This window comes from Salmo salar, chromosome ssa14 (assembly GCF_905237065.1).
Source record: "Salmo salar chromosome ssa14, Ssal_v3.1, whole genome shotgun sequence".
In the NCBI taxonomy this organism is placed as follows: Eukaryota; Metazoa; Chordata; class Actinopteri; order Salmoniformes; family Salmonidae; genus Salmo; species Salmo salar.
Window position 1 is genome coordinate 60,040,374 of NC_059455.1, and position 15,251 is coordinate 60,055,624.

The 15,251-nt window shown below is 41.2% G+C and overlaps 1 protein-coding gene across 3 annotated transcripts in view; it reads right to left on the bottom strand.

Moving 5' to 3' along the window:
* LOC106570056 (helicase SKI2W) overlaps nt 1-15,251 on the bottom strand; it is a 35,860-nt gene that overhangs the window by 5,505 nt on the left and 15,104 nt on the right. For all 3 annotated transcript variants that reach the window (XR_006758869.1, XM_014141997.2, XM_045694628.1), the window contains 8 exons: nt 14,024-14,142; nt 11,498-11,629; nt 10,862-10,999; nt 10,531-10,635; nt 10,269-10,404; nt 8,217-8,343; nt 7,721-7,931; nt 3,389-3,499 (listed from right to left, as the gene is read on the bottom strand). Coding sequence is in view for 2 of the 3 variants with exons in the window: in XM_014141997.2 (XP_013997472.1) it covers nt 3,389-3,499; nt 7,721-7,931; nt 8,217-8,343; nt 10,269-10,404; nt 10,531-10,635; nt 10,862-10,999; nt 11,498-11,629; nt 14,024-14,142 (1,079 nt within the window). In the remaining variant the exon portion in view is untranslated. The remainder of the gene's footprint in view (nt 1-3,388; nt 3,500-7,720; nt 7,932-8,216; nt 8,344-10,268; nt 10,405-10,530; nt 10,636-10,861; nt 11,000-11,497; nt 11,630-14,023; nt 14,143-15,251) is intronic.

Consider the following 15,251-nt stretch of genomic DNA (forward strand, 5'->3'; position numbering starts at 1 on the left):
ATAAACGTTTTGTTTTCGAAATTATTCAATTTGACCATATTAATGACCTAAGGCTGTGTGTGTATTATATTATAATTAAGTCTATGATTTGATATTTGATAGAGCAGTCTGACTGAGCGGTGGTAGGCAGCAGCAGGCTCGTAAGCATTCATTCAAACAGCACTTTCCTGCGTTTAACCGCATCTATTCGCAATACTTGAAGTACAGCGCTGTTTATGACTTCAAGCCTATCAACTCCCGAGATTAGGCTGGCAATACTATAGTGCCTATAAGAACATCCAATAGTCAAAGGTATATGAAATACAAATGGTAGAGAGATAAATAGTCCTATAATTCCTATAATAACTACAACCTAAAACTTCTTAACTGGGAATATTGAAGACTCATGTTAAAAGGAACCACCAGCTTTCATATGTTCTCATGTTCTGAGTAAGGAACTTAAACGTTAGCTTTTTTACATGGCACATAATGCACTTTTACTTTCTTCTCCAACACTTTGTTTTTGCATTATTTAAACCAAATTGAACATGTTTCATTATTTATTTGAGACTAAATTGATTTCTGTATTATATTAAAGTTAATAAGTTAAAATAAAAGTGTTCATTCAGTATTGTTGTAATTGTCATTATTACAAATATATATACTGCTAAAAAAAATAAAGGGAACACTTAAACAACACATCCTAGATCTGAATGAAATAATCTTATTAAATACTTTTTTCTTTACATAGTTGAATGTGCTGACAACAAAATCACACAAAAATAATCAATGGAAATCCAATTTATCAACCCATGGAGGTCTGGATTTGGAGTCACACTCAAAATTAAAGTGGAAAACCACACTACAGGCTGATCCAACTTTGATGTAATGTCCTTAAAACAAGTCAAAATGAGGCTCAGTAGTGTGTGTGGCCTCCACGTGCCTGTATGACCTCCCTACAACGCCTGGGCATGCTCCTGATGAGGTGGCGGATGGTCTCCTGAGGGATCTCCTCCCAGACCTGGACTAAAGCATCCGCCAACTCCTGGACAGTCTGTGGTGCAACGTGGCGTTGGTGGATGGAGCGAGACATGATGTCCCAGATGTGCTCAATTGGATTCAGGTCTGGGGAACGGGCGGGTCAGTCCATAGCATCAATGCCTTCCTCTTGCAGGAACTGTTGACACACTCCAGCCACATGAGGTCTAGCATTGTCTTGCATTAGGAGGAACCCAGGGCCAACCGCACCAGCATAAGGTCTCACAAGGGGTCTGAGGATCTCATCTCGGTACCTAATGGCAGTCAGGCTACCTCTGGCGAGCACATGGAGGGCTGTGCGGCCCCCCAAAGAAATGCCACCCCACACCATGACTGACCCACCGCCAAATCGGTCATGCTGGAGGATGTTGCAGGCAGCAGAACGTTCTCCACGGCGTCTCCAGACTCTGTCACGGGCTCAGTGTGAACATGCTTTCATCTGTGAAAAGCACAGGGCGCCAGTGGCGAATCTTGGTGTTCTCTGGCAAATGCCAAACGTCCTGCACGGTGTTGGGCTGTAAGCACAACCCCCACCTGTGGACGTCAGGCCCTCATGGAGTCTGTTTCTGACCGTTTGAGCAGACACATGCACATTTGTGGCCTGCTGGAGGTCATTTTGCAGGGCACTGGCAGTGCTCCTCCTGCTCCTCCTTGCACAAAGGCGGAGGTAGCGGTCCTGCTGCTGGGTTGTTGCCCTCCTACGGCCTCCTCCACGTCTCCTGATGTACTGGCCTGTCTCCTGGTAGCTCCTCCATGCTCTGGGCACTACGCTGACAGACACAGCAAACCTTCTTGCCACAGCTCGCATTGATGTGCCATCCTGGATGGGTTGTAGACTCCGTCTCATGCCACCACTAGAGTGAAAGCACCGCCAGCATTCAAAAGTGACCAAAACATCAGCCAGGAAGCATAGGAACTGAGAAGTGGTCTGTGGTCCCCACCTGCAGAATCACTCCTTTATTGGGGGATGTCTTGCTAATTGCCTATAATTTCCACCTGTTGTCTATTCCATTTGCACAACAGCATGTGAAATTTATTGTCAATCAGTGTTGCTTCCTAAGTGCACAGTTTGATTTCACAGAAGTGTGATTGACTTGGAGTTACATTGTGTTGTTTAAGTGTTCCCTTTATTTTTTTGAGCAGTGTATATAAAAAATAAAAATAATAATAATAAAAAGAAAAAGAAACGGCAGACTAATCGGTATCGGCTTTTTTGGTCCTCCAATAAATCGGTATCGACGTTGAAAAATCATAAAATCAGTCGACCTCTAGTATTTTTATTTATGAAATTCACTGAGGAGGATGGTCCTCCCCTTCCTCCTCTGAGGAGCCTCCACTGCTGAAGATAGTAATTCCTCACTACATGAACAATACATTGTGAGGAGAGAGCCTCTTTCTGGTTCACACACATTTTTGCAGTGTGTAAAAAAACTATTTTTTTGCAGGCCATCTAATAATTTGGTCAGGTAAAAATGTATTTGAACTCAACGTCACGATCTGACATAATGGCAGGCAAATGTGTAGGCTTTACATTAGAGATTGGTTGAAGGTACATTTTTAAGCACTACTGAACGAAGAGATGTTTTTTTCTTCCTGTCGAGGATTGGGGGCCTGCGCTTTATATCCATAAACCATGTTGCGAACCGCTCTAAAACTATTCGCGGGCCATTAACCATTTTGTTTTACACCTTGTCCAGTCATGTTTGTTACCTCATTAGCTAGCTAACAACCTGGTAACTTTACCAGTATATCCAAACATTTGTGGGCACAGAAAGAAATGAAAAGGGATAGGTTCTCCAGGAGATCAATGATCATAGCAATGAATGAATGACAGATCTCTTGCAATGTTGTTACCATAAACTCAACGCTCTTAAAGTGTACAATTTAATGTAATTAATCTCAATAGGAAAATAGAGCTTTTACATAACGTAGAAACCTAATATTCCACGAATGACTAATTTCAATGACAGGTATTTGTATCAACATTTTAGCTTTTTATAATAAACAAATGTATTTACAGGGTTACATATTAGTTTGTAGAGCACAACATGTGCTTCAGAAGCAGTTAGAACTAATATGCTTTAACCTTAATCAATTTTGTTATGCGGTCCTAACTTTTTAAAGTTGGGCACACCAGTGCTACCAACATTTTTTTTACATTTATTTCGAGGCTTGCATGTGTATGAACTAGTTAAATCAAATGTAATTTTACATCAGCAGTTGTAAAAAAAAGTGCCTAAAACCCCAAAGAGCAAGCGATGCAGAGGTTAGAAAAAACTCCCTAGAAGGTAGGAACCTTGGAAGAAAGCTACTCTATGAGAAGTTGAGAGTTTAATATAACGTGCATTAAGATAACGGGAGTCAGACATACCTTGATTCTCTGGTGGTACTCTGGCAGTAGAGACAGGGACTGGTCTGAGATGAGGAAGAGCAGTTTGTCCAGCTCCTCCTGAACACTCATTCTCTCCTGCACCCGCAGAAACTGACAGATGAAAGAGGTCAACATGGCTATTATAGACAATCACTTTATCTATGCACTCTGAACAGTAATAGAAAAGGTCTGTAGAATTACTTCCTATATAGTGCAACCATTTGATCGCATAGACTGTAAAGCAATTTCACCTCATTTACAATACATTTACTGTAGAGACAAGGTTGTACATGGATCTAGGCTATCACTCGCACATACATTGAATTCGGAAAGTATTCAGACCCCTTGACTTTTTCCTAATTTTGTTACGTTACAGGTTTATCCAAAAATTGATCAAATTAATTTATTTCCTCATCAACCTACACACAATACCCCATAATGACAAAGCGAAAACAGGTTTTTTGAAATTTTAGCAAATTTATAAAAAACAAAAAAACAGAAATAGTATTCAGACCCTTTGCTATGAGACTCGAAATTGAGCTCAGGTGCATCCTGCTTCCATGGATCGTCCTTGAGATGTTCCTACAACTTGATTGGAGTCCACCTGGGGTAAATTAAATTGATTGAACATGATTTGGAAAGGCACAAACCTGTCTACATAAGGTCCCACAGTTGACAGATGTCAGAGCAAAAACCAAGCCATGAGGTCGAAGGAATTGCATCATGCTGTGGGGATGTTTTTCAGCCGCAGGACTGAGGGACTAGTCAGGATCGAGGGAAAGATGAACGGAAAAAAGTACAGAGAGATCTAATATCTCTGGAGCGACCTGAAAATAGATGTGCAGCGATGTTCCCCATCCAAACTGACAGAGCTTGAGAGGATCTGCAGAGAAGAACGGGAGAAACTCCCCAAATACAGGTGTGCCAAGCTTGTAACGTCATACCCAAGAAGACTCGAGGTTGTAATCGCTGCCAAAGGTGCTTCAACAAAGTACTGAGTAAAGGGTCTGAATATTTATGTACCGTAAATTCCGGACTATAAGCCGCAACTTCTTTCCCAGGCTTTGAACCTCGCGGCTTAAACAATGACGCGGCAAATATATGGACTTTTCCCGCTTTCCAAAAAAATGTATACAAAAAAAAACACATTCTGTGACGTGCTCAATTTTTTGGCGGCATGAAGCTTTCATTAGACCAATGAAATTGCCGAACGGGTTAAGGTCAAACAACTTTTTTGTTTACTGTTTAGAATAAATCGAGCGCTCTCAAACTTCCCATCATTCTGATTACAGTAGTCATTTTGTCACCCTCATCATGGCAAAGACACAGAGAAATGCATATGATGCATCTTTCAAGTTGAAGGCGATTGATCTGGCTGTTGGAAAAGGAAATAGAGCTGCTGCACGGGAGCTTGGTCTTAATGAGTCAATGATAAGACGTTGGAAACAGCAGCGTGAGGAATTGACTCAGTGCAAAAAGACAACTAAAGCTTACTGCTAATTTTTTTTTTTTTGTTACAAGCCGTGTTTCGTTAAAGCCTATTTATGTTTGTTACAAGCCATGTTTCGTTAAAGCCTGTGTAAAGTTCATTTGCTTCAATGTACCGGTAGGCACCTGCGGCTTATAGACATGTGCGGCTTATTTATGTTCAAAATAATATATATTTTTTTAATTCAGTGGGTGCAGCTTATATTCAGGTGCGGCTTATATTCAGGTGCGCTTAATAGTCCGGAAATTACGGTAAATGTGATTGTTGTTTTTTTTATATACATTTGCAAAACATTCTATAAACCTGTTTTTGCTTTGTCAAAATGGGGGATTGTGTGTAGATTGATGAGGAAAAAAAGCTATTTAATACATTTTAGAATAAGGCTGTAACGTAACCAAATGTTTAAAAAAGTCAAGGGGTCTAAATACTTTCTGAATGCACTTAAGTTATTGGACCCTTTGATAAAGATGAGCAAAAAATACTTTATAAAAGAAATAATACAAATACTGAGCTATATCGTACACTACAGATAATCGAAAAATGATATTGTATACTAATACAATTGTTTAGAGAAAGAGATTTTGTTTAACAAGTAATATATATGTGACAAAGACAGGAGTTCTAAATAACTACATCACATACAACCATCTCACCTCCTTATAAAATACCCACGTTGGACACTGCATGCCATTAAAGACAGAAGATAGCTCACACACACTATCACCCGAAGAAATTAGAGTCCAGCAGAAGTAGCACACAGGCTACTGTCTGACTGAGCGATGGCTCTAATGATACACAGTCCTAATGTATCGCCTCAGTGAGACAGACAGTGGTGATGTGTGACTCTGCACTGCCTACACAGGTAATTATAGAACTCCCTGCTCTGCTGTTCTCATCTCATCCTTCTCCTGGAACAAGGCAGTAGACATGCACGAGCCTTGGCTTGTGCGAGCCAGAACGGCTCATTGGAGCAGGAGCCAATCTTCTGGTTCTGTAGCGTGATGCAGCTTGATGTACAGGTACTTTGCTAGTCTATCGCAGGGCCTTACCCCCAATCGATCTCCTTAATGCTGTGTGGCAAGCAGAGACGCAGCGGGTCCCATTTTTACTGTCTTTGTTATGACTTGGCTGGGGATCAAACTCCCAACCTTCTAATCTCAGGGCTGACACTAACCACAAGGCCACTGAGTTGGCCACTGAACAAGGCAGGGAAATATCTAACAAGGCTTAGTTTTACAATGCTTAGTGCAGAACCAAATAAATGACAGTCTGATGTAATTACTATGAGAAATCAGTATAGAAAGAGGCCAGGGCTTGTATTCAGAAAGAGTCTCAGAGTAGGAGTGTTGATATAGGATCAGGTCCACCCTGTCCATGTCATCAAATTCATGAAGGGATCCTATATCAACATTCCTACTCTGAGACACTTTGTTAATACGGGCCCTGGGCTATAGATTGAAACAAAGAAAGAAGGGAGAGAGAATGAAGTGGAAAAGATAAAGGGAAAGAGAGGCAGACAGAGGAGGACGCAGGTGTGTGGAGACAGTCTGTCAAACATGTCTCTGTTCATTACATGAGTGCTCCAACATCATTACTGCAATGTCAGGACAGCATTTGGAAGGGACACACACACACACACACACGGTTTTCGTAAATCCAGAGCCTGTATAGATCATATCTTCTTGGACTGTACAATAATCAGAAATATTTTACAGGGCCTCCCGAGTGGCGCAGAAGTCTAAGGCACTGCATCGCAGTGCTTGAACGTTCACTACAGACCCGGGTTCGATCCCAGGCTTTATGGAGATTTTTTTTTAAATGTATTAATGATATTATGAATAGAAACGGATATTATTGAAAATATTTGGGAATATCTGCTCAATCCAAACTTACAACCAACTGATTGTAGCACTACCACAAAAATGGAGGCGGCAAGTGGAAAAGGGAGAAGGAAGGGAACTTGTTTGCCTGGAATATACTAAAAACACAAATTGCCTGAAAGGAACTGGTATAAATAGAAAAATATACCAGTTTCATTTGATGACAAAAATGTTGACAGCTGAGACATACAGGTTGCAAATTAAATGTGAAGAGATTTTTAATGTACCAATTACATGGCATATGGTTTATGAACTGGTACAAAAAACTACACTTGATTAAACACTTAAGAGTTTTTCTGTTTAAATGATTATATAAAATTCTTGCCACCAACAAAATGCTATATATATGGGGCATACAACAATCTCTGCTCTGTAGATTTTGCTGCGAAGAGACAGAATCAGTGGAGAATTTATTCTGGTATTGCCCCTATGTAGCTTGTTTCTGGTCACAGGTTCAGGAATGGTTAAAAAATCACAACATCCAAAATTAACCTCACAAATAGCAGTGTTGGGCAATTTGGAAAGCCATAGTCAGTTAATAAATAATATAATAATACTCGTAGGAAAGGTTTTCATCTTTAGCTCAGAATCTGTGGATACTATACGATTAGAAAGGTTAAAAAAAGATGTAAAACATCACAGCCAATTGAAAAATATATGGCACATGGAAACCAAACGAAGTCTATGGTGATAGGTGGGATGGGCTGAGAGTGGCTGAGGAGTGGGATTAAAGAGCTTATGTTTGGTAATGTATTATTGTTATGCGACTGTTTTATATAAAAGTACCATGTATGTAAAATGTATATGTTGCAAAAAAGTCGTAAAAAAACAAAGATATTTGTCCTCTGAAGAGGATGGTGGTGGAGGGGTTAATAATAAGGAAAAAATAAACATGCACGCACACAGGCGCGCCACACACACACACACACACACACACACACACACACACACACACACACACACCTGTTCTGAGAAGGTGGGCGAGTGGATGCAGCTGAAGTCTTTGAGGCTGTCCTGCAGCACACGCAGCCTCATGGTGCCCTCCACCACATCCACACTCTTCAGCTGGAAGTCGTTCACTGGGTCAAGGGTCATCACCCCGCCTGGGTTGGCCTCCACCAATCGCAGGAGTTCCTGGGTTGCCGTGGAGATGGCTTGACCCGGAGGATCAAGCCTGTGAGAAATGGAGCGAGGGAGAAAGGATGGAAGGAAGGAGAGAAAGATTAAAATAGACTCAAGAGAGGTGGCGCTTTTTTCTGTGCATTCAATGAAATGTAGAGTGCTGTTCAAAAGAGGAAGGTAGATGGATAGACACTTGAGTGGTCATGATGACATAACACATATAAACACCTCATTTGCCTAGATAAACATGGTTGTGTTGGCTCAGGGGAGCAATAATGTGCAAAAAGGCTGAAACATACTGTATACGCTACATAATAATGCATTAATTCACACACACCTGAAGCGAAGCTGCTGCCTCTTGTTGTAGTTGTCGATGATTCGGTCAGGGATCACCTTCAGGGTCTTGACTGTGATGGCTGAGATGTCCTGTAGCTTCAGCTTCTGGACCGTGTGACTGCAGGGACCTAGCCACGGATCATACAGAACGTACACAATCGTTATTGGTTATTCTGTTTAAGCTTATGTGAACTTGTTAGTTAGTGTTAGCATGTTTCTGTGTGTGTTCAAATAGCCGTGTGTGTGTTTAGGCAGCGGTGTGTGTCTTTATTGGTAAATGTGTACAGTACCAGTCAAAAGTTTGGACACACCTACTCATTCAAGGGTTTTTCTTTATTTTTACTAATTTCTACATTGTAGACTAATAGTCAAAACATCGAAATAACACATATGGAATCCTCTAGTAAACAAGAAAATGTTAAACAAATCAAAATATATTTTATATTTGAAATTCTTCAAAGTAGCCACCCTTTGCCTTGATGATAGCTTTGGATACTCTTGGCATTCTTTCAACCAGCTTCATGAGGTAGTCACCTGGAATGCATTTCAATTAACAGGTGTGCCTTGTTAAAAGTTAATTTGTGGAATTTCTTTCCTTCTTAATGCGTTTGAGCCAATCAGTTGTGTTGTGACAAGGTAGCGGTGGTATACAGAAGATAGCCCTATTTGGTAAAATACCAAGTCCATATTATGGCCATATAACAGTTCAATAAGCAAAGAGAAACGACAGTCCATCATACGTTAAAACATGAAGGTCAGTCAATACGGAAAATGTCAAGAACTTTGAACATTTCTTCAAGTGCAGTCGCACAGGGCTTTGATGAAACTGGCTCTCATGAGGCCACAGGAAAGGAAGGCCCAGAGTTACCTCTGCTGCAGAGAAAAAGTTCCCTGCACCTCAGATTGCAGCCCAAATAAATGCTTCACAGAGTTCAAGTAACAGACACATCTCAACATCAACTGTTCAGAAGAGACTGCGTGAATCAGACTTTCATGGTCGAATTGCTGCAAAGAAACCACTACTAAAGGACACCAATAAGAAGAAGAGACTTGCTTAGGCCAAGAGACACGAGCAATGGACATCAGACCGGTGGAAATCTGTCCTTTGGTTTGATGAGTCCAAATGTGAGATTTTTGGTTCTAACCGCCATGTCTTTGTGAGACGCAGAGAAGGTGAACGGATGATCGCCGCATGTGTGGTTCCCACTGTGAAGCATGGCGGAAGAGGTGTGATTTTTTTTTACCTTTATTTAACTAGACAAGTCAGTTAATAACAAATATTTATTTACAATGACGGTCTACCAGGGCACAGTGGGTTAACTGCCTTGTTCAAGGGCAGAACGACAGATTTTTACCTTTCGGTTACTGGCACAATGCTCTAACCACTCCGACCCAATGATCTACCTTCCGCCCTATGATGGTGCTTTGCTGGTGACACTGTAAGTGATTTATTTAGAATTCAAGGCAAACTTAACCAGCATGGCTACAACAGTATTCTTCCACGATATGCCATCCCATCTGCTTTGCGCTTAGCGGGACTATCATTTGTTTTTCAACAGGACAATGACCCAAAACACACCTATTTGACCAAGAAGGAGAGTGATGGAGTGCCGCATCAGATGACCTGGCCTCCACAATCAACCGACCTCAACCCAATTGAGATGGTTTGGGATGAGTTGGACCGCAGAGTGAAGGAAAAGCAGCCAACAAGTGCTCAGCATATGTGGGAACCTCTTCAAGACTGTTGGAAAAGCATTCCAGGTGAAGCTGGTTGAGAGAATGCCAAGAGTGTGCAAAGCTGTCATCAAGGCAAAGGGTGGTTACTTTGAAGAATCTCAAATATAAAATATATTTAGATTTGTTTAACACTTTTTTGGTCTTCACTATTTGGTCTTCACTATGTAGAAAATAGTAAAACAAAATTAAGAAAAACCCTGGAATGAGTAAGTGTGTCCAAACGTTTGACTGGTACTGTGTGTCTCTAATAGGGAGAGGTTGAGCATCAATCAGTGTGTGTGTGTGTGTGTGTGTGTGTGTGTGTGTATGAACTGACCTTCAGGTGTAAAGAGGGCAGTGTTGTAGAGGTGGGGGAAGGCACTGCCGTTGGGGCTGTCCCCTCTTCCCTCCTCATTGCCTTTCTCACAGATGATGAGAGCAGTAAACGTACGATTCACTGAGTCACTGGAAACCTGGGAGAGAAATTACAGAATGGAAGGACGAGAGGAGGAGTGAGAAAGGAGAACGATAACTGCATTACATGCCTTTGTCACCTAAAAGAAGTTGCAGTCCACACACAGACAGACAGACACACACACCTGTAGGACGACTCCGAGGGCGTTGAAGTGCTGTTTGTTGTTGACCACTACCACTCGTCCCACGGAGAGAGCTTTCAACCCATTCACAGACCCCAGAACAGCACACTGAAAGATGACAGATGGACAATTAACAAATCTTAGTGATGTTTAAAAAAAATTATTAGAATAATTATGACACTTTTGCACATTCAATTATATTCAGTTGTTTTGTGATGTGGTTTGAGCTTGAGTGTTATAAGATAGTGTATGTTATACATAGGTGAGTGTCTGTCTGTGGGCACGTGTGTGTCTTTGTGCATATGTGTGCCTTTACAGTATGTTGTGTGTGTACCTGCAGCGCCTCAGCGGTGATGCGTAGCTCAGTGACAGTGTAGTAGTATGACAGTAGGTCAGACAGCTGACCCTCTGTGTCCAGAGGAGGGAGAGAGGACAGAGTCTGTTTCAACTGACCAATCTGCTGCTCATAGGCCTGAGAGAAGGAGGAAAATAAGATATACTTTTATTATTAGTTCATATGCGCTGGGAATTTGTCTTCTGCTTTTACCCAACCCCTCTGATATACACACACAAATACATACAAACACATATTGGAGAGAGACTTTATGTAGGAAGATCTAAAGGAATGTAAATGAATGTAGATCATCAATAAGCATAAATAGATGTGATATCAAATATGTATATTACAGACAATATTCCTGTTCTGACTCCTGTCATCAAAAGCTGAATGGACCTTTGATAAAGAGCTCAAATTATATATTCTATATATATTTTCAAAAAAGATATGTGGGATTGGAAATGATGCAGACAATTACATTGATGGAAGCCACAATCCATCTGCAATATTAAAGCTGATCTCCATTTTTTTTTTTTAAATGTAGTCCATTTTTAAAAAACTGGTAGTCCTCAACTGTCATCCATTATCTCTAGAATGTGGTCCCAAGTGCTTGTGGGTAATGCAGTACATTACCTGTGTGTCTCTGTGGCTCTCAGAGAAGCTCCTCCTCATCATGTCGGTGACTCGGAGGGCCTCCACACGCAGCAGGTTGAGGATCATGGTGTAGGTCAGCCTGAACTGGGACTGCAGCACTGTGGGCTTCCCCTTGACGACAAAGAAGAAGTGTCATTAAAATTCATGTCGCTACTATGTTGTGTACACTAAAAAGAAGAAGAAATGGAGGTAATGGAGCAGGAACCTTTCAATGTTGATTGAGAAATGTTAGTGCTAGAACACACAGGGTGGAGGTACGGAGGATGAAGTTGAGCATTTCTAAATCATATAGACAGTTACAGTTAGCATTTAGCAATTAGCAAAGCAAACAACTGTTATAGGGAGCCCTACATTCTTTCCAGATGATCTGATCAGGAAAAACTCTGGGCCATAGTTATACAGTAACAGTTAGCGATTAGTTACCGCTGCTATCGAGCAAATGACTGTTAGCATAAGGCTAAAACAATTTTCCCGAAGATTGATCCAACAGTTGATCCACGATGGCAGTTGGCAGCGAGAGGGTGATAGGGAGATATGCTCATGTTTTCTACAGTACAGTTTAGCGGATTTTCATATCCTTGATCTAGCAACAGGAGGATCAATTCAGGAAGGAAATAGTCCACTCCAAAGCCCCACATTAAAGAGGTTGGTTTAAAATAAGGCCCTTGACAGTTTAATGAGGCACTTGTTTATACTGTACAAGCTAGCGTGCAGCAAACCTAGAGGAGCAGTGAATGGCTGTTTCCCAAATGGCAACCTATTCCCAAAACCTACATAGGGCACTACTTTTGACCAGTTCCCTATGGGCCCCAGTCAAAAGTAGTGTGCTACATAGGCTGCACACCAGTTGGCATCCTATGCTCTATGTTCTGTACAATGGAGGAGCACTTACAGGGCGAGCTAGATGGAAACTGTTGAGGGATTTCGGATTTAAATACGAAATATGGGATTTTTATTATCCTTAGTAGAATAGCAATCCCTTTTTAATTATATGAGCTATCCCCTCACCCTTGGGAAATGTAAGCCAAGTAATACCCTTGTATAAACGAAGTGACTGACGTAGTGCAGCGATTCCCAAAATGTTTCTTTCCGGGGACCACCATATCACTGTCAAATGTTGCAGAATTTTTTTTTTTTTTTACATAAAATATTTTTGCGGTCAAATTTAAAATCCATTTGATATGTGAATGTAAGAGATTAAAGGCCTATTATTACAGATGGATGTTAATTAAACAATTTGTATTGCGAAAAGTAAAAAATCATTAATACTCCCAACTGAGGCAGGTAGCCTAGCATTTAAGAAGAGTATTAGGCCAGTAATCGAACAGTCACGAATCCCCAAGCCAGCAAGGTGGAAAAATCTGCTGTTCAGCCCTTGAGCAAGGCAGTTAAACAACAGCAACAACTACTCCCAGGGCACCGATGACGTGGACTTCGATTAAGGCAGCCTATCTTATTCAGAGGGGTTGGGTTAAATGCGGAAGACACATTTCAGTTGAAGGCATTCAGTTGTACAACTGACTAGGTATCCCCCTTTACCTTTTTGGAAGAAAAAATTTAATAAAAATAGACTTGAAAAATAAATACGATCTGCCTGGTTGTTAAATTGTATATTTTATTTGCAGCTTCCTTCTGCTTTATGTGCTTACAGAGTACCCTGGGGTTCAGATCAAGTATTTTATATTAACAGCAAGGTAAGTCAGGGCATAGTCTTCACCAAATGATATATATTCCTGCTCAAAGCAACATATCACCAATCAATTCAAAACAGAACTAAGATATACCAACAGTAGATATTAACTGGAGTACCGTCAGGTCCAACATTAACATTCTCATCAAGAAACACAAATCACCAAATGACCCACTACCATTTGGCACACGAGTTATGAGACTCTTTTTCAGATGAACATAAATTCAACCCCCGTCTGTATGCTCTTCCCCCATGGTACAAGTCCTGGCACATTCATTCATATGGTCTGGGAGTTCCCATAGGTTTTTTCCTTTTGGCAAATCTGTGGCTTCATCATTATCAAGCATTTTGTCTAAATCCATCCCCAGTCTTCCCAATGTGCTACTGCTTAATGATGACTTCACTGAACCTAACATACAGGCAAAGAAGGATTTGGCTTGCCGGCTTAACAGCAGCCAAGAGAATGGTTGCCTTACACATTCTGCCACATCAGCAACGGATTTCCTCATTCATGGACGTTGCACAACTTAAACTGTCAATCTCACGACTGCATGGTGCAAAATCTGAAAATATTAGCATGTGGACTACAACATTCAACAGTTTAAAATCAGTACTTTGATATATGCACTCAAGTAACCAGGTCCTGCAGGTGGGAAGGGGGATGGGGGGGGGTTACATGTGTATGTGTGTAATTTCTGTTGGTTTGTCCTGTCAACCCAAAAAAATATATAAACTTCATCACAAAAATAGATAAAAAAAAATGTATCACAGACCATTGAATGGAAGAAGACAGTACAGTCTGATGGAAGCCTTACCAGCATCATGACATTTAGGTCCCCCATGTCATGTACCCCTGACTTGCAGAGGATGATGACAGTGCCTGTGGCGTCCAGACCTCTCCTACCTGCTCTACCAGCCATCTGGATATACTCACCTGAGAGAGAGAGCGAGAGATAGAGCGAGAGAGAGAACGACAGAAAGAGAGACCGACAGAGGCAAAGAGGTTAGTCATACGGAACTAAGAGCTCTTAAAACATGTAGAAAAACATCCATTCTATTTTCTCCTTTCCACTCAAATATCAGAGAGAAAGCGAGAGAGAGATTGAAGTGACATCAGATTAAAATACTGCCTGTAAGCATCATGCTCTGCTTTTCTATCAGACCGACAGAGGCAGGCAGAGAGACAGACACAGACAGAAAAAGTCAAACTGACAGAGAGAGAGAGAGAGAGAGAGCCAGAGAGAGCGAGAGAAAGCGAAAGAGAGAGAGAATGAAAAGGATTTTAAGTAGGGCTGTAACGGTTCACCAAACCCATGGTTTGGTAGGTATGGCAGTCATGGTTCGGTTTCGGTACAGCAGGAAAATGAAGTTGATTTTTGAATACCAACACTTTATATTTTCTTAAATGAAAACACAAGATTACTCAACAACAACAACACTAAAATAAAGTGCAATATCTGTGTGAAATCAATATGTAAACATGGCTCAAACATTGTATTGGCCTTTGCTATAATGTTTTCTAACAAAGAGAAAAATATGCGCACTTGTGTGACTCATAAAGGGTGAGTGTCTGTAGCACGGTACTTCTCACTCCCCGTTCCGCAAAAATGTGATGGGCTGTTACCTATAAGTAGCTCTCTGTAGACCTGGACGTCCATCCATCTGAAGTAAGCGCAACACAGGGTGTATTGGCAAATTCATTGACAACTTTAACTTGCTTATTTAGAGGTGGTACGACCCGTTTGCTGAAATGGGTGTGAGAGGGAGAAGTTCGTAACGTGGCTCGAGCACTTTCAAAAGGTGCTGAACCTCTCTATTCTTAACCACCGACAATGGGTGCATATCCGTGGCTATAAACATAATGTTACCTATCGCTCTTTTAATTTTTGGGGGCCTGGTCAGAATCAGCTGCGAAGGGCTGCTTGAATGCAGAGGGGAGACAAATTTGTGTTATTCTTTTTGTGTTTCCGACCTGTTCCGGTGGTAGGAATACTGGGGTGATGTCGGCGTAAATGTGTCAACATGTTTGAAGTATTGGCAGCT